The sequence below is a fragment of the Mytilus trossulus genome, chromosome 1 (genome assembly GCF_036588685.1).
Source record: "Mytilus trossulus isolate FHL-02 chromosome 1, PNRI_Mtr1.1.1.hap1, whole genome shotgun sequence".
NCBI lineage: Eukaryota > Metazoa > Mollusca > Bivalvia > Mytilida > Mytilidae > Mytilus > Mytilus trossulus.
The window spans coordinates 87,803,219-87,825,624 of record NC_086373.1 but is presented as its reverse complement, the minus strand read 5'-3'; the positions used below and the strand labels follow the sequence as shown (position 1 = coordinate 87,825,624).

At 31.1% G+C, this 22,406-nt stretch overlaps 1 protein-coding gene across 6 annotated transcripts in view; it reads left to right on the top strand.

The window, feature by feature from the left end:
* LOC134688360 (uncharacterized) overlaps window positions 1-14,595 on the top strand; it is a 29,140-nt gene extending 14,545 nt beyond the window's left edge. For 5 of the 6 annotated variants that reach the window (XM_063549022.1, XM_063549031.1, XM_063549049.1 and 2 more), the window contains exons 3-10: window positions 1,799-2,407; window positions 4,526-4,645; window positions 5,191-5,906; window positions 8,435-9,099; window positions 9,526-10,087; window positions 11,885-12,125; window positions 12,431-12,542; window positions 13,423-14,595. In XM_063549022.1, the coding sequence (XP_063405092.1) occupies window positions 1,799-2,407; window positions 4,526-4,645; window positions 5,191-5,906; window positions 8,435-9,099; window positions 9,526-10,087; window positions 11,885-12,125; window positions 12,431-12,542; window positions 13,423-13,622 (3,225 nt within the window). In that variant the 3' untranslated portion in view covers window positions 13,623-14,595. Of the gene's footprint in view, window positions 1-613; window positions 705-1,798; window positions 2,408-4,525; window positions 4,646-5,190; window positions 5,907-8,434; window positions 9,100-9,525; window positions 10,088-11,884; window positions 12,126-12,430; window positions 12,543-13,422 lie in introns of those variants that run through there. The other variant, XM_063549067.1, reaches the window with a different exon arrangement.
* Window positions 14,596-22,406: the final 7,811 nt, after the last annotated feature.

Here is a 22,406-nt window from a genome sequence, read left to right as displayed (position 1 = left end):
TCAATATCTTTGAATGAAAAAATAAATGAATTCTCTCATATTAGTTTATGGACTTTTTCTTATACCCTCATTGACAATGAATATTTTTTATGAATATATTTTTATACACATTCAAAATAACTAATATTATTACTACCAGTTATCATATTGATCAAAGTTAAGCATATTAAGTCAACCATGAATACATGCTTTAAAGAATAATTTAATTACCAACAGAACTCTAAAATCAAATATTTAATAATGTTTCTGTGATAAATAAATCATGATATATATATAATAAATTTTGTAAATATTTCTTATATAAACAGTGTTACATATTATAAGAAGTAAAGCAATGTTTGTCTGATTTGCGATTTCTCTACTTAATATTTGATATTTTATTTTGATGTAATGAACTTAAATCTTTATACACTGGCTAATATTTAAACTCCATTATCTTAAGATTTAAATTGTGTTTATAGACATTGTTCCCTTCCCATTAAATTCTAAGGAATTTTCGTGGGTAGAATGTATTGAACCTTACGTAAATATAACATTTACACAAGTTTATTGAAGCAGACACTAGATATTCAGTTAGTTTTTCAGATTAAAAAATCTTATGTAGTGATGTAATTTGATACCAGTACACAAATATAATTGATTAGGTATCTGATACTTATGGACAAGTACTAAGGTTTCTTGCTTATGTAGGTAGCAAAATTACAGTAAGTTCTTTTTCATATAAAAAATAAACATGTTTATGAAGAATTTCCTAATTTTATTTCTACTATAAGATTATTTTGTTTAGGTCAGAATGAAGATTAAGACTTTGAAAAATAGCTATGAAGTTTAAATAGAATAATGCAGTAATGGTACCATTGCAAATATCAGGAATTTTCCTCTTTCAAAATGTTGAAATATGAGCTGATTATATTCAAATAAAAAATATTCAGTAACTGTAAATGATTTTTTTCTCCTTTCATTACTCACTTGAACAGATGCAGATCCAGGGTTTAAAGGGGGAACTTGACAGCATTTGATGTGGGACATTTAAAATAGTTCATACATTAACCATATATGAAGCACCATAAAAGGGGAGCTTCTGGCCCCTCTCCCTCAATCCATTTACTTATGAACAATAATGTTTCATAAGAGTAGTCACACTTGAACCCACTCCTCCCTACAAAACACCCACCCACCCACCCACCCAAATGAAGAAAGGTTCTGATAATCACTGCTAAGGTCAACATGTATGACATGGATGTGTTTTCATTGTTATATTAATGTAAAACATGGAGGAATAACGTGTTAATTATTATTTGGTTTGTAATACATCTGTTTACAGAAGGTTCTAAATTTTTAATTATTAAATAATTTTTTTTTAAATCCATGGTTATGTTTTTTTTCACTTATTTTATCTGATACCAAACAATAGGGAATCAATACATGTAGATTTACAATAGTTAATCTTAATAAAACTTTCATAATGCCATTGTTTTCTAAATTTTTAATCAATGGTAATATTGGTAGGTTTTGTCAACAATAGAAATATGTCTGTATTATCAGACTTCTGTGTGGATAGAGCGATGTCTGTATTATTATCAGACTTCTATGTGGATGGAGAATATGTCTGTATTATCAGACTTCTGTGTGGATGGAGAAAGTGATTACATAGAAAAGAGATTTATACATAACAGGGAAAAAAAGTATGCTTTAATTGTAGTTCATGATATCAAGAGATACTTATTACAGGCATAGTGATTGTCGTAAACAGAATGTGATATCTCAAATCGAATATAAATATTGTTTTATTTTCCAGAGTAAAATATTTGATAAGACCTATGCAATTGTGACAAGAGTGAAGGAAGAATGTCGGTTGTTACAGGGACACAATTTAGTTGAATATGAACGAATTATTTCCATAAACAACACCAATATTGAGACATATACAGAAGACTGTGTTCTACGCCTGTTACAAACTCATCAACTTGATGTAGAACTTCTTGTGTGTCGTTTAGACTTGAAAAGGGACCGTGACTCATCTGGATCTTATACAAGTGAAATGTCTGGTCGACCTTCAATAAAGATCAAACAAGTCAAACCTGAAGAGAGTAAGGAAACAAACCAAATCATTTCTGCAGATTCGTTACCGGATTCACTTGTTCCAGGACATTTTTTAGATGATAGAAATATTTCTGTACCCGTTATTAATTCTCCTAGTGAGATGATGTACAACCCAGAACGATGTAACTGTAATTCTCTAGATACAACCAGGAAACCAAAACCAAATAGTAACCCACAGGGTAATACAGAAATCTACATAAAATATCCCCACTGTGTCAAGTGGTCATCAACTAAAACAATCACACTTGACCGAGGCAGCAAGCAGAACTTTGGATTCAAGTACAAGATCAAACAGTGTACTTATGTAAGTTTTCAGAAAACTAGTTAAAATTCTTGTCCACTTTTATAGTGCTTAAGATTATGGTGCTGATGCATAGACTTAACATGCTTTATTGTTATTTTATGACACTCAGTATTGCTCATTTCGGTCCACACAAGATAAGGGATTTATGCCCAATAGCCTGGTTTTTTTTTTTCAGTAGTCCTTTCAATTAAAAATATGTTTTTCTCTTTATTTAAGTCTGCATGTTAGGTATATGTTCATCAGTATATTGCATTAGTGTATATTTAAGTGCCACTTAAAACTATGACCTAATTATTACAGCTATCTGACACTTATAGATAATTTATCACAAATCACAAGCTCAAAATGTTCTCACTGCTATTACATGTATTACTTTCATGGTCAGATCCAATTATTTTTTAAAGGAGGGTGGTGGTGGTTCCAGCCAAGGAGTAAGGGAGGTTCAAACTATATGTCCCCATTCAAATTCATTGATCGTCCCAAATAAGGGGGGCAACTCGGAACCCCCCCTGGATCAGCCAATGACTATAGATAATACTTTTATAAATAACAATATATATCAAATTGCTGGTTGCCACATGCAAGATGCAGTCTGTGACAGTCATTTAGATCATGTTATTTCAAAGGAATGACTTTGTGGTACTTTCTTTGCCTTGTTTCGAATTGAGATAATTTAGGCTATTCTTTTTGACATGTTCAGGTATTAAGGTCAACTTTTCTTGGTGTGATATTATATTGACAGAAAATAAATGTCATCCATATGAATAGTTAAATATGTTTATTATATTGCTAAGGATGTTGTACTTGAAATAGTCAATCTGATGTTAACCTTATCAATCCTAAAAGCCTATGTGTTGTGATTTATTTCATCAATATTCACTGTAAATATTGTTTCATTGGATAGTTTCTAAGTAAAAATTCTCTTTATCATGACTTTTATATCTAAAACTACAGTTTATTGAAAAACTTGCAGATTTAATTAAAAATTGGATCCAAATTTAACATAGAAACTCCGGAAAATTGTAATATTATTGATTAATATATGTAGCATGCCCTATTTTGTTTGTCAGTTTCAAATACAAGGTATATATAGTGAATGCAATAGAAAGATAACTAATTACAGTTACTTCAATATGGGGGTTCTTGAAGATTTTGTAGATATTTTTTTATCCTGATTTGAAATAAATCTCAAAAAGGATAATCTTTGCCAGATGTATATGGTATATTCAAGATTTTGTATTATCGTAAGCATGGTAAGGGGTTTGTTGTCATGCATTTTTATAGTTGTTTTATATTTAGTTATACCTACAAAAGAAAGGGGCACTTTGTTTTCTGGTCATTCTGTTCTTTTGTTTGTCTAACAGTCCAATATCAAGTTAATGTTTTGGTTGAATTTCCTTGTAGACACATCAATTTGAAACACTAGACAACCTTTTTAGATATATACCTTATTGGGGTTTTAACCTAGATTTCACAGTTCACTAAACATTGAAATGTGATATTGGGAATGATTCTGATTTAGGGTGGGTGTCATTATATTTATAAATTTATACTAAATATTGTAATTGACTTGCCAAGTATGATAGATTTCAGGATGAGGTCATATTCTTATATAATAGTTTTTTTTTTTAAATATCATGAATTCCATTATACTTTTTATGAGATTAGAAATACATATTTATATTATTATAATTACATTAGATGTATGTTTCATTATAATACGTTATTCTGATTGGCTAACTGCACATCACATGATATTCCGTAAGCAATTGCATCAGTCAATAACATTTATCATTCGTGATGACACAAGGTTCCACAATAAAGTGCACAGGTGAATTAAACAAAACTTGATATACATCGTGTTTTCATGATCCTAGCTAAAAAATGTAATTATAAGTATTGAATGCTTCTTTTTGTAACTTTATAGGGTTGTAAAAGTGTTGACCGTGCGTACATTTTTAGAATGAAGCGTGGAAAAAATGTACTTCGATCAACGCTTTTACACCCCAATAAATTAACAAAAAGAAGCATTCAATTCTTAAATGAGATGCAACATTTTCATTCTAAAATTATGGATACAAAATAATAAAATATATCTATTGCATGTATCTTTTTTAGAGACAAGATGATTGGTATACACTTGTTGTAGAAGTGAAGGATACGCCTGCAGAAGGCAAGCTGATGATTGGTGATTACATCAGATCTATAAATGGCCAGGCTTTGGCAACACCACATGAGGTTTGCTCTTTTTTAAAATTTTGATAGTTTACTGTTCATTGCCTTGCTTTGATTGTGGGTATATTAACATGACCTTCCTTCCCCTTTTTTTTTTAAAGATTGCATCTTTCTGATTTGAAAGTTTAAAACAAATAAAATATTGAATTTAATGTACATGTATTATGCAGATAAAGTTTTTCAATTTTTTTTTTCCATTCAACAAAGCAATAAATTTTGATTAAAATTACTGGGATTAACATTTTTGTTGATCTGAAAATGGGAATTTCTATAATAAAAATTGATAGTTTCATTTCATTATGTTCTATGTCGTTCTTTTCTGTTTAGTTTCTTGTAATATCATTCCCCTTTTTAAATAACTAAAAACTGAGATCGAGTGCTATTTGATTGCTGATTTTCAAACATTCGTATAAAATATACCATAACGGTGAAAAGATTGTGCTATTGAATATAAGAAGTTTTTTGTTAGGCAGGGTACAGCAATTAGTTATTTTATAATAACTTTGATCATATTTCATTTGCTGATTGTAATGATTGTTACTTTGTAGGCATTCAATATGATGGATAAACTGGAAGATTCAATAACAGCAAAGATTGTTCTCCAGCGACCAGAAGATGTTGTTCAAGACTTCAGGGGTAAAATACAACAAGCCAAGGATATTTGTAGTGCAAAGCAGATAAATCCTGCAATTAATGAACCAGACAAAAGGAAACCAATGAGACAAAATAGTTCAACATCACAGAAATCTACAGGTTCAGGCAAACTGTTTCCATGTGAACAAAAACTGATCGCAGTTCATCCTTCTAAACCTGAGGCAGTTAAAACTGGTTCTAAATATAAACAACCTGATAGCAATACTCTAGTGTCGGGATTATTTAATGTTGTTAGACCTGGATCTAGTTGTTCAAATTCTAATGAATCCCATATGAACTTTTTAGAAAATGAAAAACTTGTTGATAACTCAGAAGTTCATTTAATTGTGCCAGAACCACCAGTGTTAAACAATAACAATCAAATTTTATCAGAATTTCAATCAAATCGGACGGTAAAACTGCCGAAAATTAGGATATTTATATGTGGCAATGAGGCAAGAGCATTAGCAAAGTTATTGGTGCCATCAAGTTTTCTAAAGACAGACACTAGCAGTGCTCATTGTTTGTATGAATGTGTAAAATGTACAATGGACATGAGTAAAGCTGGAGATGTTAGTTTTATGCCTTGGTCATCGTATGACAATCTATTACAGTCAGAGGAAACTACAAGGTTAGTTCCATTAGAATTATTTAGGTTTTTATGATATCTGACACATAGATATAGGAAGATTTGGTATGAGTGCCAATGAAACAATTCTCCATCCAAGTCACAATCTATAAAATTAAACAATTATAGGTCAAGGTACAGTCTTCAACACAGAGCCAAGGCTCACACCACACAACAAGCTATAAAGAGCCCCAAAAATTACTAGTGTAAAACCAAATGGTCTAGTCTATATAAACTAGAGGCTTTTAAGAGCCTGTGTTGCTCACCTTGGTCTGTGCATATTAAACAAAGGGCACAGATGGATTCATGACAAAATTGTGTTTTGGTGATGGTGATGTGTTTGAAGTTCTTACTTGACTGAACATTCTTGACAATTATCTCTATCCATAATGAACTTTGCCCATTAGTAACAGAGGAAGTTATTTTGTAAAAATTTACAAAAATATTGACTTATGTGTAGATGTTACTTTGCCCTACATTATTGCTGTTTATACAGTTTTTTTTAAAAATTACCGATTGGGGGGGGGGGGGGGGGGAAGGGGAGGGGCAGCAACCCAACAACCAGTTGTCCAATTCATATGAAAATTTCAGGGCAGATAGATATTGACTTGATAAACAATTTAACCCCTTGTCAGATTTGCTCTAAATATGCTTTGAGCCAGGTGAGCTTAAAAGAGAAACAAGAAACAGTTATGAATCACATAAGCAAACGACAACCACTGAACATCAGATGCCTGACTTAGGACAGGTGCAAACCATTGCAGCGGGATTAAACGTTTTAATGGTACCAAACCTTCTCCCTTTCTGAAACAGTAGTATAACGTCACACAACATAAAATGACACACTATAAAACAACAGCCTGTACAGTGATCTACATAGTCAATGATGTAAACTTCTATATCATATGGTCTCTGATAGAGGGATTTCTAATTGGCAATCATACCAAAAAAAAATCTTAACACAGGTATAGCCTTTTTGTGCTTTTGAGGCCAAAGCAATCACCAATATCTTGTGCAACATATTCATATTTATATTATTACAATATTGATTTTTAATACAATTTTAATAGCAAAAGGCAAATTGTGTTGACCTGGATGAAGGACTTAACTTCCACTTAGACATTTAATATCTATCTTGATTCACATTTTACATTTAATTTCCTGTCTGCAAAATCAAGAATATTTAACTTATTTATCGATTTACAAAGAAATACTTCCTACAAAATGAAAAAGGAAAGCTTGTAATTAAAAAACAAATATGACACAAAAATTAAATATTACCAATCCTTATATCGACTAAACTTTAAAAAATTGTGGAAATTAAAGACCCGTTTTCTATATATATTCAAATATCATTGATATTTCTATGATATTCTCAGACAAAAAAACTGCGATATCATATCATAATATTTCACTGCTTTAATTCTTCTTATAGTAAAGCTTTGACCAACAACTATTTAGAAATCTTCATGCATGGTCTTATCTAAATTTTGTGCTTAAGTGACTAATTTTTTTTTTCAGCAACTATTGATGATGTAACAATATTTGAACTTCATTTCACTACTAACTGGCTTTTGTTAAAGTTTTTCTATAATTTCCATTTCAACTTTAAGTAGAATGTAATTTGTGTTTTTATGCCCCACCTACGATAGTAGAGGGGCATTATGTTTTCTGGTCTGTGGCTCCGTTCGTTCATTCGTCCGTCCGACCGTCCGTTCGTTTGCTTGTTTGTCCGCAGGTTAAAGTTTTTGGTCAAGGTAGTTTTTGATGAAGCTGAAGTACAACTTGAAACTTAGTACACTTGTTGCTTATGATATGATCTTTCTAATTTTAAAGCCATATTAGACTTTTGACCCCAATTTCACGGTCAACTGAACATAGAAAATGAAAGTGGGAGTTTCAGGTTAAAGTTTTTGGTCAAGGTAGTTTTTGATGAAGCTAAAGTCCAATCAACTTGAAACTTATTACACTTGATGCTTTTGATATAATCTTTCTAATTTTAAAGCCAAATCCGACTTTTGACCTCAATTTCAGGGTCAACTGAACATAGAAAATGAAAGTGGGAGTTTCAGGTTAAAGTTTTTGGTCAAGGTAGTTTTTGATGAAGCTGAAGTCCAATCAACTTGAAACTTAGTACACTTGATGATTTTGATATGACCTTTTAAATTTTAAAGCCGAATTAGACTTTTGACCCATTTTAACGGTCCATGAAACATGGAAAATGAAAGTGCCAGTGGGGCATCCGTGTACTTAGGACACATTCTTGTTTTTTATATAAATTTTTTAAAGCAAAAATCTTCTTTTTTTTCCTATTTCCATGGCACCTTCATTCATGGTTCATTGACTTAATGTTTTGCATAGCTTACATCTTTAAATAAATATTGGTTTTCATTTTACTACAGAAATAATAAAAATCTTCAGATATCTCTGTGGCAAATGTTTATTTGAATTTCTTGGAAAATTGTTCATAATATATGTATATTAAAACACATATGATGTTTTAATAATATGTGAATGTTGAAATGTTTCAGGTTACATGCTAGTAATGATTCCCTGGTCAATGGGGAGATAAACAAACAAAGAGAAGAGGATTACTTACATAGAGGTGTTGTCAATACAGAAATATTCATTGTGCCAGATGAGAAACTATTTCAATATGGATGCCATTACTTGTTTACACGGACAAGTTTATTTTTGCTAACTTTTAATGGTGCCAAAGTTTTGAATTCTGCTGCAGGAGAAATTTTACGTTTACAAAATTTGATTCATACCATAAGATGTTGTGTTGGTTATGATAGCAATATCTTAACATATGGTCTCTTGAACAGTGAACAAGCTGATTTCAAAGATGAGGTTCAAACTTTATTTTATACATCATACGGTCAACAGATACGCAAATATAGTGTGACAATTCCAGATTTAATTATATCTGACGAAAATTCTAATCAAATTCCATCCAAAGTATTGAAAAAGAATGTATGGAAAGCCGTAAGTGAAACAATTCAGAAACAACCTGTGTCTATTCTCTCTGTTGTTATGATGGCACAACTTGAAAGGCTTCGTCAAGAAGGAAAACAAATAATAACAGAAGAAGAATTTACAAAAATGTTCAAAATGGCTGTACCTAACGGTGAACCTAGTCTACAACATGTTGTATGGACTACCCTGAAGGAGTTCGGGGAATTACTCTCTCCAAGTAGGTTATCTTTACTCAAATGTTAGAAAAATTTTCATTACTATGATTATGTATTTCTTCAGAAAAAGTCTGTTTTCTTTTACATTTTTAAAACAAATTTCTTTAAAATTAAAGTCATTTTACTTCATGTACATAAAATATAAGATAAGATTCTCTTCAATTTTGGTTGTAACGAGAGAGAAAATGTGACATTGTCAAGTATGCAGTATACTCTGAAAGCTCTAAAGCTTTTAATGTTGATGGGTTTTTTTTTAGGGAAAAGGGGGGTGGGGATGGGAAGTGGATGTTTTGCTATGTCATGAAATTCAGGCATTATGTATTTGTAGATTTTACAAGCATATAGTACAATGGTAACAGTAAATTCCTACCTGCCAACATTTTAAAATCAATATTGACATTACTTTAATATTTAAATTTTCTTTCCAGAGGCAGCACCTTTAAATCTACCCAACAACCAGCAAATGGAGAAGTTGCTATTTATAGATCCTGAGATTATACTGCAGCATGTCCAAGGGTTGGTCTGTATACCTCAAAGACATTCATCAAGCAGTGATATCACCAAACACTGGATTAAACTGGTTGCTACTGGTAACATATCAAAAGAAGACCTTTTGTCAATCATTAGTTCTCAATCAATTAATGCAGAGAAGATATTGAATCTTATGCTGGCATTTGGCATGATTTTCAAACATTTTATTGATCAAGATGGCATTGAACAGTACCTTTTCCCGTACTTTCTATCAGAACAAGGGCATATAACCCATCAGAGGACAGACAGAGACAATGCCTGTTTGTATTTACAGTGTGTTGATCAAACTCATTTGTCTAGCATGCAGTTTTATCAGCTTGCCTTCAATATCAGAAACCAGTCTGATGGTAACAAAATCTCAATGACCAGTGCTAACTCATGCACCCTACATCACCAGGGTCATGAGATCACTCTGGTACATCACAAATTTCAGGACAGAATGCAGATAGTTATTGGAAAGTGAGTTCATAAGTAATTTATCATTTTGTAATTGTATATGTTAAAGGATCAAGAGTGCAGCAGATAAACTTGCTAAAATTGTTCGCTTTGTTGGCATCATTACGATATAAATCAAACAGTGAAATTCCGGTTTTTATTTTTTTTTAGTATTTATCTTAAGTCCATCCATGACAAGTATAAACAATTACAGTTTGTTTTAGAATAACTAGTTATAAGCAATGAAAACATTTTGTTAATAGGGGAAATTTATAAAGCAAGCCACCTTGTTTGCACCATAAGGTAAAAATAAATTATTCAAATGCCCCAAAAAGTACTGGCTGTGCAAGACCCTCATTGGTAGTCAAGGTCTATAAAACACTTTCCATCATCACCTTGTTTGTATTAAATAGAGTTGATTGCAAGAATATTCCTTTAGAAAATATTATTTATATTTGCATGTTTCACCGTAATCTTATTTGTCCTTGAGACATTATATAACTAGTACATTTTCAACCATTTCCTATTTCCTTAGATAAATAACAACTTTGTCAAGTGGATGTTGTCCTTCCAAAGAGACACAAAATAGATTTGATAGATAAATATATAGAAAATTCGAAAAATGTAATTTTTTGTAGCTTTTTTATTTATTGATAATGACATACTGTTCTGAAACACCCTAACAACATCAGTTTTACTCTAACAAGGAAATGTTTATTTTTATCTTACATTTTTATCATTTTGTCGTATTTCATGTAGTTTATTGAAAATGATTGATAAAAATATAAAATTACAAAAACACAATTAGCTATTAAATCTTCAGTACTTAGGTTTCATTTATTTCCATGGATACCAAATTCTTATCCTGATGCAGAAGTGTTGCTATTTTGATAACATTTGATTTCAAAGTAAATGTCTTCATTCTTCTTCCTATGATGTTATAATAACTTCTTTTAGTATAAATATGACAGAATTATTCTGTCCAGAAAATTTGTTAAAATTTTGCATTCCACATATGGATTGTATTAAAGAATCCCTATTCATGTAACTTGTGAAAGAAGAGACATGCATACTTCTTTGAGTTTATTCATTTCACATATTCAATTTTCCTGGACTTTTACTCTATCTACAAATTGCAGTTTGCTGATATATGATACTAAGCTAAGATTAAATTAAAGAATCAGCCGTTTCTTTTTACATACGTAAAGATCAAATGAATACACTTTCATAGCAACAACTAATTAGAATTTCTTGATGTTCGGTGGAAACAACTTGCTACTTCATTTTAAAAGATATTTTAAAAATTACTTTTCTACATCCTGTTTACCTCATTCATCAGTTACTGATTTATTGTACAGATAGAATGTTTACATGACAACTTTGTCTACAGTTTTTGTATTCAAACAAAGGCTATATTACTTAACAAAAGTACTAAAAGAGAGGTGAAAGATCCCATTGTGACATTCAAACTCATAAGTCAAAAACAAACTGACAATGTCAGGTCCATGCCAAAATATGAAAAATGATTAAAAGCTTACAACAGTTTACGAAATACAACACAACTAAAGACTAATCAATATTGTTTTTTGACATTTTCAATAACTCTTTATTAATTTGATGCATCAGGAATGCTGCAAACCAAACAAATTGAAACCTACAGATTTTATGAATACATGAAGAACTATACGATCAAAAACAATTTCCTTTAATTTCTCAATAATTTCTAAACTGATCACCTGAAATTTCTAGAATGTAAGTTATGAATGTCAACAGACTAGTGCTCTATAGTATATTGATATACATTTTTAATTTTGTTTTCAGAAGTGAAAGAAACAAGAAGTTACATTATATATACCAATGGTTATGTGATGTTTGTCATGCTGCCCTACCACCGGAAGTTAACTATGTTTTAGGTCCAGAGTGTCCACTTCAGGAGGATTGTGAGGTCAAAGGATCAATGACCAGCATGCATGTAGTGGACATATCAAGTAGGAGGTCCATTTTATGTAAAACAACAAGGATTGATAATCACAAGGCTGTTAGAAGATGGCTACAGGATCAGGTGAGATAAGTTTTTGAATTACATATGTAATGCTTATTTAACACATTTTACTTAATGAGCAGCAACACAACCCCTTTAAAAAAACAAAAAAATAAAAAAGATTAACAAAAATAAATCATATGGAGTAATACAAATACAAAAGCAAAAGAAAAGTACAGGTTGAAGGCAGCACATTTTTTGTTGAGTTTAATTTCCTGTCAAGAAAAATGTAAAAATTCAATCAGTTAGCAAATATAACTTTTATAAAAGGTCAATGCATAACTCATATATTTATATTTTAAAAATATATATTGTTATTCTTACAGAGTACAGAACCTAAAATTTATATAAAAGATTTGCCATACAATGTGTTCCATAAACTGTTTACCTATCTGCAGTGTGCAACAACTCTTGGTCAAGATTGGAAAGGGTTAGGAGGTTAGTACCGTATACAAGTTTATAATCTGATTTAATTTATATAATTTGACAAGAGGGAAATAAACTTTTGGATTCAGGGAGGGGACAGTGTTCAAAAGTGTTCTTCAAATAAAGAAAAATGTAGGCAATTTTTGCCTGATTATGGTATTCAAATACTTGTGCATTCCTTATTCACCCTGTCTTGAAAAGGGGTATATAGTTATGCCCATGTCTGTCCCTCACAAATAAAGATTAGACTAACAAAACTTTTGAAATTTGACCTCAATGTAACTGATCATGGAATAAAGTACAACTTGGCAATATCTTGTCTCTCTTCTTCAAAGAAGATTTACAAATTAGTAAATCATGGCTATAAACAACAATTTTAGTCAGCTAGATAAGTCAAAAAGGAAACTGTCATGTCAGTCCATGCCTTCAGAATAATTTACATTGAACGAAATATTTTTTTATTTTTTTTATCTCATATTTTGATGACTACAACACAAAATAACAGGAAGAAAGTATGATAAGAAAATGTTTGTGATAAAGTTTAATCAGACCGACTTTTACATCAGACAACCATGAGAAAGGGTTATCAGTCGAGACAGATAAATTGTTTACTTCCTAAATAATAGATATCTAGTGTAAACTGTCCTTATTGATAAGTACGCATTACATAATAATAAAAATGAACTTAGTTTGTGCAATTTCAGGTGAATTACCTATTTAATTGTTCAACAATGTACAACTATCTATATGCTTGCATGCATACATGTACTTTGGCAAAACCATTAAATCAGTTCATAAAAGATACAATAATTATCATCAATGTCAATGTTAAAAATGGTAATTTATGAAAGTAATAGAAAAATATTACAAAAATGATTTTGTGTTCTTGCAGGGTTACTTGGACTATCAATAAATGATATCAATGTTTATGAAACAAAGAAAGATCCTGCCATGGTCCTACTGTTGGACCAGGACCAAACCAATAGATTGACAGTCCATGAATTAATAGAATTATTGGACCATCCAGATATGAAAAGGAAAGATCTCATAGAACTCTTACAGACTTGGTTAGATAGCCGAAATAGACAGTGAATATTTTGAATCCAACTCATACATCAAGATAGACAACTCTTATTTCACCTGATTCTACATTTATAAAAAATCAAAACCATATGAAGGAACCATTGTCATTTTACAGGGGATTAATTAATAAGTTGAATATCAAATTTTCATGGAATTCCTTGGTAAAGGTGAATTACCTATTTAATTGTTCAACAATGTACAACTATCTATATGCTTGCATGCATACATGTACTTTGGCAAAACCATGAAATCAAATTCATATATCCACAAAAGTACAAGTTTTCCTCAATACATAAATATTAGTGACCACAAAAGTAAATGAATCTCCACTTATTCAAACAAATGTTGAGTTGTAAATTATGTAATGATTTTTTTAAAAGATTGATATTCAGACTATTTTTTATGATTTAAAAAAATGTAAAATTTCAAATGCTATTGTAACTAAAAAGAACAAAGATAAGAAAAATATAAGATGTCTTTAGTTAAGTTAAGTTTTGATTAAAGAATACAGAAAGAACTTTGGACACTGATTCCACTGGGCATCTTTTTTGAAAGGCATGAGAACTTGCTACCTTATTTGCAATTAGCCCTTTTTCAAGACTTCATTGGCAATTCATCAAAACATTTATTGAGATAACATCATTTTCTTTTGAATATCTCTCATTTACCCGAAATTATCTGGTTTTATTGGACTTTGTAATATTTGTGAATATTTTGATAGTATGCAATTTTTAACAGCGCATTGTAAAGTGTTATATTTATTATATGGAAGAAATGTTTATATTATGATTGAACCAGTATACATACTATAGATTTATGTTAGACTCATATATAATTTGAAATACTTGATGTAGCAATTCTGTATATTTTCCTGGTCTTTTTTATGATTCCTAATTGTGAAGTAAGTACTTAATTTTTATAATGATCAAGTTACAGCAAAATAGTAAATTATGAGGATTCTTATAATTTTATTTCTTTGTTTTTTATACGACCGCAAATTTTGAAAAAAATTTCGTCGTATATTGCTATCACGTTGGCGTCGTCGTCGTCGTCGTCGTCGTCGTCGTCGTCGTCCGAATACTTTTAGTTTTCGCACTCTAACTTTAGTAAAAGTGAATAGAAATCTATGAAATTTTAACACAAGGTTTATGACCATAAAAGGAAGGGTGGTATTGATTTTGGGAGTTTTGGTCCCAACATTTTAGGAATTAGGGGCCAAAAAGGGCCCAAATAAGCATTTTCTTGGTTTTCGCACTATAACTTTAGTTTAAGTTACTAGAAATCTATGAAATTTTGACACAAGGTTTATAACCACAAAATAAAGGTTGGGATTGATTTTGGGAGTTTCATTTTCAACAGTTTAGGAATTAGGGGCCAAAAAAGGGCCCAAATAAGCATTATTCTTGGTTTTCGCACAATAACTTTAGTTAAAGTAAATAGAAATCAATGAAATTTAAACACATTGTTTATGACCACAAAAGGAAGGTTGGTATTGATTTTGGGAGTTTCGGTCCCAACAGTTTAGGAATTAGGGGCCAAAAAGGGACCCAAATAAGCATTTTTCTTGGTTTTCGCACCATAGCGTTAGTATAAGTAAATAGAAATCTATGAAATTTAAACACAAGGTTTATGACTATAAAAGGAAGGTTGGTATTGATTTTGGAAGTTTCGGTCCCAACAGTTAAGGAAAAAGGGGCCCAAAGGGTCCAAAATTAAACTTTGTTTGATTTCATCAAAATTGAATAATTGGGGTTCTTTAATATGCCGAATCTAACTGTGTATGTAGATTCTTAATTTTTGGTCCCGTTTTCAAATTGGTCTACATTAAGGTCCAAAGGGTCCAAAATTAAACTTAGTTTGATTTTAACAAAAATTGAAACCTTGGGGTTTTTTGATATGCTGAATCTAAAAATGTACTTAGATTTTTGATTATTGGCCCAGTTTTCAAGTTGGCCCAAATCGGGGTCCAAAATTAAACATTGTTTGATTTCATCAAAAATTGAATAATTGGGGTTCTTTGATATGCCAAATCTAACTGTGTATGTAGATTCTTAATTTTTGGTCCAGTTTTAAAATTGGTCTAAATTAAAGTGCAAAGGGTCCAAAATTAAACTAAGTTTGATTTTAACAAAAATTAAATTCTTGGGCCTCTTTGATATGCTGAATCTAAACATGTACTTAGATTTTTGATTATGGGCCCAGTTTTCAAGTTGGTCCAAATCAGGATCTAAAATTATTATATTTAGTATTGTGCAATAGCAAGTCTTTTCAATTGCACAGTATTGTGCAATGGCAAGAAATATCTAATTTCACAATATTGTGAAATAGCAAATTTTTTTTAATTAAGAGTTATCTTTCTTTGTCCAGTATAGTAAGCAAGAAATATCTGCAAGAATTTTTTTTAATTGGAGTTATCTTTCTTTGTCCAGAATCAACTTATATCTTTGTTATATACAATATACAATGTATATTCACTTTTTACTACCAACTGATAAATTTAAATAATCTTTACCATTTAGTGATAACAAGCAGTTTTTTACATCATGTATTTAAATGAGTAGTAATTGTTGCAAACTCCATTAGAATATTTTAATTGAAATTAGTTTTGGAATAAAGGAAAGGGGGATGTGAATAAAAAATTGGGTTAAATTTTTCTCATTTGAAATTTCATAAATAAAAAGAAAATTTCTTCAAACATTTTTTGAGAGGATTAATATTCAACAGCATAGTGAATTGCTCTAAGAGAAAACAAAAATTTTAAGTTCATTTGAATACATTTATTCTGTGTCAGAAACCTATGCTGTGTCAACTATTTAATCACAATCCAAATTTAGAGCGGAATCCAGCTTGAATGTTGTGTCCATACTTACCCCAACCGTTCAGGGTTCAACCTCTGCGGTCGTATAAAGCTATGCCCTGCGGAGCATCTGGTTTTAACAGTTACAAATTTAATCAACCAATACAAAATTGTACTCTTCAATAAAATAAAAATTGATTAGTAAAGTAAGGTTATCTCAAAAAAGATATTATATATTTTTGTACACTCTTTGTTTATTCATCAAATGGACAGTCCCATCAAAAATAATTCTGCTGTTAATTTCTGAAAAGCATATTTTTTTGGTTCAGATATAAACTGCTGCATAGAGTTTTTTTATTCATATATTTTTATGCATGTCAATTGCAAAAGGGCAAACTCTTGTTTATAATATTTGTTGTATAAAAAGTTAGTATTAATATTTTATAAGGATTACAATTGTTTCTGTATGTATGGCCAAGGTAAACCAAATAGTGCCAGTAGAACAGACAAAATTATTTATGTTAGATTCAAAGTTCACAGGGCATTATCATATTGAGAAAAAGATCAGTTATTAAAAGCAAGGACCATATTCATTAATGGATGAAATAGGGATTGATTTTTTTTGCAATTTAAAAATTAAGAAAACTTTTGAAAATTGAAATTGTTGGACTAATGAGATGTACATGTATATCTATCTATGTAAAATGTATGTGCAATATATTTTGTAATTTTTAAGTTGAATCAACATTTCATCATGCACAAGTCATGTTTCAACATTACTCATTATGTTATGAATCTTGTCATCAGAATTAGGGTTTTCTTAAAAGAGATATATCTAATAAAAAAAAAGTCTTTTCTGTAAATGTTCGATAAGACTACTCTTTATTTTAATATTTTAAAATACATAAAAAAGATGATATAATATGAAATAAATTGACCATGTGTCTCGCACAAATGTTGTGTGTAGAATTGTTTGATAAGGTGCAGTCTTGTACAACTGAAGCAGTTAATCAAAATTGATATACAGACGGCAAAGAATGAACCTTCTATTTCTCAAAAGAAATTACATAATAGTAAAATGAAAAGCGATTTTTGATCTACATTGAGGCAGCAACCTTATTGCACAAAAAGCCTGAAGTAAACACAAATGTATAGTCTTTAACAATAGACAAATGTGTATATAGTAAGTTAGAGGTCAGGAACTATAATGTTGTGAATCAAACATCTACAACTAAAAGACAAATAACAAAAAGATTTAACAAATAACAACCTCTGACAAGTTTCCTGATTTGGAACAAACGTTTATGTGTGGTGATATTAAAATAAATTCTTGTAAAAATCATCACTCTCCTTTTGAAACTTTGTGGAATTACAAAAATAAGGTAGAAACTGTTTTAAAATAACATCAGTATGCTTATTTCGCTTGAATTTGAATTTCATTTGTAATTTTCAATTTTGACAAATAAGATACTAAATATATTCATTTCTGTTCCCTCTAGTGTATATCAAGTTATTATCAAGCCTTGGACATACAACCGTTTACATTATTTTAATGTTATTTTAAATGGCATGTACATTTTATCTCATTTTAGAAATCCAACAACATAAGTATTGTATGATATATTAAAGTTATATTTTCTTTTACATTTGTGTATTTATTTGTTACAGAATATCAAATTTGCATATTATTATATATATTTGTTTCAATTTGTTTAATAAAATTTATGTCAAAGTTTTATAGAGTTGTCAAGTTGAGTATACTCCCACTATTTAGTCTATTAAATCAAAGTTTTGGAAAACAGGAAGGAGGTGTCTGACATTATCATAAAGGAAGTGCTTATCGTCCTGAACATGTAAGAGATATTTGCCACTGGACATTAAGCAACCAACAGTTAATCAATCACATGTTCCAGCTCATCTCTGCCAATCTTTTTGACTAAATTTGAAGTAATTCATTTAGAAATATTGGAGAAAGCTTTAGCCAAAATTTTCAGTTCATTCAACAAATTGGAAAATTCATAGTATCTGCAGGCAGGAAGTCAGAGTCTGCAAGATTCTAAAAGTACTCCCACTTTACACTCATCTTTCTGAGTTTAGTGTGGCCACCATTTTTACTGAACTAGTATACATACATTCTTGTTGAGGGCCAAATCATGACAAGACACACTGTAATCCTTAAAACAAATTGTAACTTTTTGTAAAAGTTTTTTTAAAGAATAGTTTTATGGGGCATAGTTTATTTAGGTAAAGATTGCATGAAATGCAACCAAAACCTTATTATGGGACTGACTTGATATCTGAATCTTCCAATAATAATTAAAAAAAAAAAGATATCTGAATCTTCCAAGGCTTATCACTACTTTTTTGATACACAAAATATAGTGCATTAATCATAACATTCTATACATCCTATCCATGAAATTTAAAAACTAATGTATGCTCAAATATTCAAGGCACAAAATTATATTACACTTGTCAAAAAATTTTACCTAACTTTTGCAAGGTGCAGGAATCTAATGTATGATCTTAAAATATAAATGAAGTCACTGTTAAGGTAGCAGGTACCAGTTTTGGTGTACCAGAACATGTGTCCCACGCAGAAATTTTGTTATAGTAAAGCATTGAGGTATATAATTGCATCATGTGAACTAAAAAAATAAATGAAGGTAAATTCTAGGCTAGTGTACTACACAAGTAAGTAGTTGCATACACAGGTTGGGGATTTCCTTCACACTTGGGTCCAATCAGATGTTAAAATTGTGGTCTCCTCACTTGACGGCATCCAATCAAAGTAGGGAAAATATTCTTTTTTTTGTAAACAAAAATATCTTGAGATTTTGATGGTAAGGATAGGTTTGGACAAGGCTCTAATTCACTTAATATCCTTTATCTCTTGAATTTTGCCTAAAATTCTTGTCGGCTTTTAGCAGGATTCTGCAGGTGAGCATTAGATTGGTATCAGAGCATCACATTTTTTGCCTTATTTGCAATGCATTTATAAATTTTTAAATCTCCATGCTGGACAGACACCCACATTTAAAGGTTTTAGATATAGGAAGATGTGGTGTGAGTGCCAATGAGACAACTCTCCATCCAAATAACAATTTAAATAAGAAAAAAAAATAGCAGGCGTGGATGAGTATCAATACATCCCAACATCGTAAACAATAAAGAAATAAACATGTGAAAGCTCTCTCACAGGCAAACAACCAATAACTGAAATATATAAGGGCATACACTACAAGCACGGGGACACATTCTACTGCATCCACACAGCACGAGTAACAAACCCTGCAGTAAATAGATATAGGAAGATGTGGTGTGAGTGCCAATGAGACAACTCTCCATCCAAATAACAATTTAAATAAGAAAAAAAATAGCAGGCGTGGATGAGTATCAATACATCCCAACATCGTAAACAATAAAGAAATAAACATGTGAAAGCTCTCTCACAGGCAAACAACCAATAACTGAAATATATAAGGGCATACACTACAAGCACGGGGACACATTCTACTGCATCCACACAGCACGAGTAACAAACCCTGCAGTAAATAGATACAGGAAGATGTGGTGTGAGTGCCAATGAGACAACTCTCCATCCAAATAACAATTTAAATAAGAAAAAAAATAGCAGGCGTGGATGAGTATCAATACATCCCAACATCGTAAACAATAAAGAAATAAACATGTGAAAGCTCTCTCACAGGCAAACAACCAATAACTGAAATATATAAGGGCATACACTACAAGCACGGGGACACATTCTACTGCATCCACACAGCACGAGTAACAAACCCTGCAGTAAATAGATATAGGAAGATGTGGTGTGAGTGCCAATGAGACAACTCTCCATCCAAATAAGAAAAAAAAATAGCAGGCGTGGATGAGTATCAATACATCCCAACATCGTAAACAATAAAGAAATAAACATGTGAAAGCTCTCTATATATTTACATAAGCACACACACATCATATTTCCTTGAAACCATACATTTTATTTATATATTAGCTTGAATGAATTTTCAAGAAAAGAAAATCATAAATCCATGAAATTCTAAAGATTTATTGTAAATTAACTGGTTTCTGCCACCTAAAGTCATCTTAAAAAAAATTGGAGTTATCCTCCTTTGTCTAAATTTGCTGTTAAATCAACCACAACCAATGCAATATTTAATTTGACTTCCCATTGATAAATTGAAGCAATCTACCATTCCGTGCTTATAAGCACTTTGATTTCCAATCTAGTCACAAAAGCAATTTCAAAAGGGCAAACAATAACAAAATGGATCGAACAACACAAAACAGTAATAAACAAGAAAGATGAATAAATGACAACTACAAACTTCAATTGTCAACAGCCACATATATGGTTTCATCTTATAACGTCTTGAAAAAATAACATACCAAAGCCATGTCACACTTTATAGCAACAACAAATAGTGTCAGCAGTCAATGTTAAAAGAAATTAAAAAAAATGGTCATAAAAACAAAAATGTCCTTACAAAAAATGATATATTGCTGGGACTTCACAGTGCTCCACGAAGCCTCTTTCTAAATTATTAGCAAATATTTTATTGCTGGGACTTCACAGTGCTCCAAGAAGCCTCTTTCTAAATTATTAGCAAATATTTTATCAGCAATCCGCAATCAAAGCCATGCTTTAAAGGTATTTTTGAAACTGCATATTTTAGAGGTGGCGTGAATCAGATATAAGGATACTATAAATATCCAAAGATTTTTTAGAGTGCATACAATTTAAGACCCTTTAAGCTTTAAACATTTGACTTTTACACACATATTTCCATTTCCAAACTAAAAGACAAATTGAAAGAGTTGGTATTGCTTTGTTTCATAAAAAAAGAATTGCCAACGTAGATACAAGCATCCTACTTGTTACGATTCACTGATTCAAACAACATATTCTCTGAAACTGATATTATCAAGGTGCTTGATTTCTTGATTGACAATATATTTGTAACGTTTAGAGGACGTGATTTTCAACAGACTGTCGGGATTCCTATGGAAACCAATTTTGTCCCTCGTCTTGCAGACTTGTTTTTTATTGTTATGAGGCCGACTTCATACATGTACAGGAACTTCTTAGGAAGAAAGATAAGAAGTTAGCAATATCCTTAACTATATTCCGCTATATAGATGATGTTCTCTCACTAGAATAATTCAAAATTTGATGACTATGTTGCACACACCTATTCCATCGAACTAGAGATAAAGGATATAACAGAAATAGCTAAGTCTGCTTCATATGTTTGCTTACATTTAAAAATTGACAATGAAAACTGAACTTCACGACAAAAGAGATGTTTTCAGCTTCCAAATTGTGAACTCTCCATTTCTATAAAGCAACATTCCAGATGCGTCAGCATACGATTATATATCTCCGAATTGATACAATATTCCTGGGCTTGTATTTCCCCATCATGATTTCCTTGATAGAGGGTTACTGCTCACAAGGAAAAATTAAACTAAGAGTTCCAAATTGTGAAGTTGGTATCGTCCCTACGTAGAATTTTACGGACGCCAACACGGGTTGGTTGACCGTTATGGAATAACCGTTTCACATATGATATAGATATGTTCCTTATGTCGAAACCTCAATCCAATTCCATTTTCACGAATGTTACCTACCGAATTAGACTATTTACCGGGTTTTTAATAACATGCTTATCCTTCCGGAGCACCTAAGATCACCCTCAGTTTTTGGTGGAGTTCGTGTTGCATAGTCTTTAGATTAAATCTTAAGTTTTCTATGGCGTGTCTTAAGTACTATTATTTGTCTATTTGTATTTTCTTGTTTAGCCATGGCGTTGTCAGTATATTTTCAATCTATGGGTGACTGTCACTCTGGTATCTTTCACCCCTCTTTCATACCACATGGAGATACCTGCAAGCTATATTGGATTTCCCTACACCGAAGAACACAACAGACGTTCGATCGTGGTTTGGCCTTGTCAATCAGGTTTCGTATGCATTTA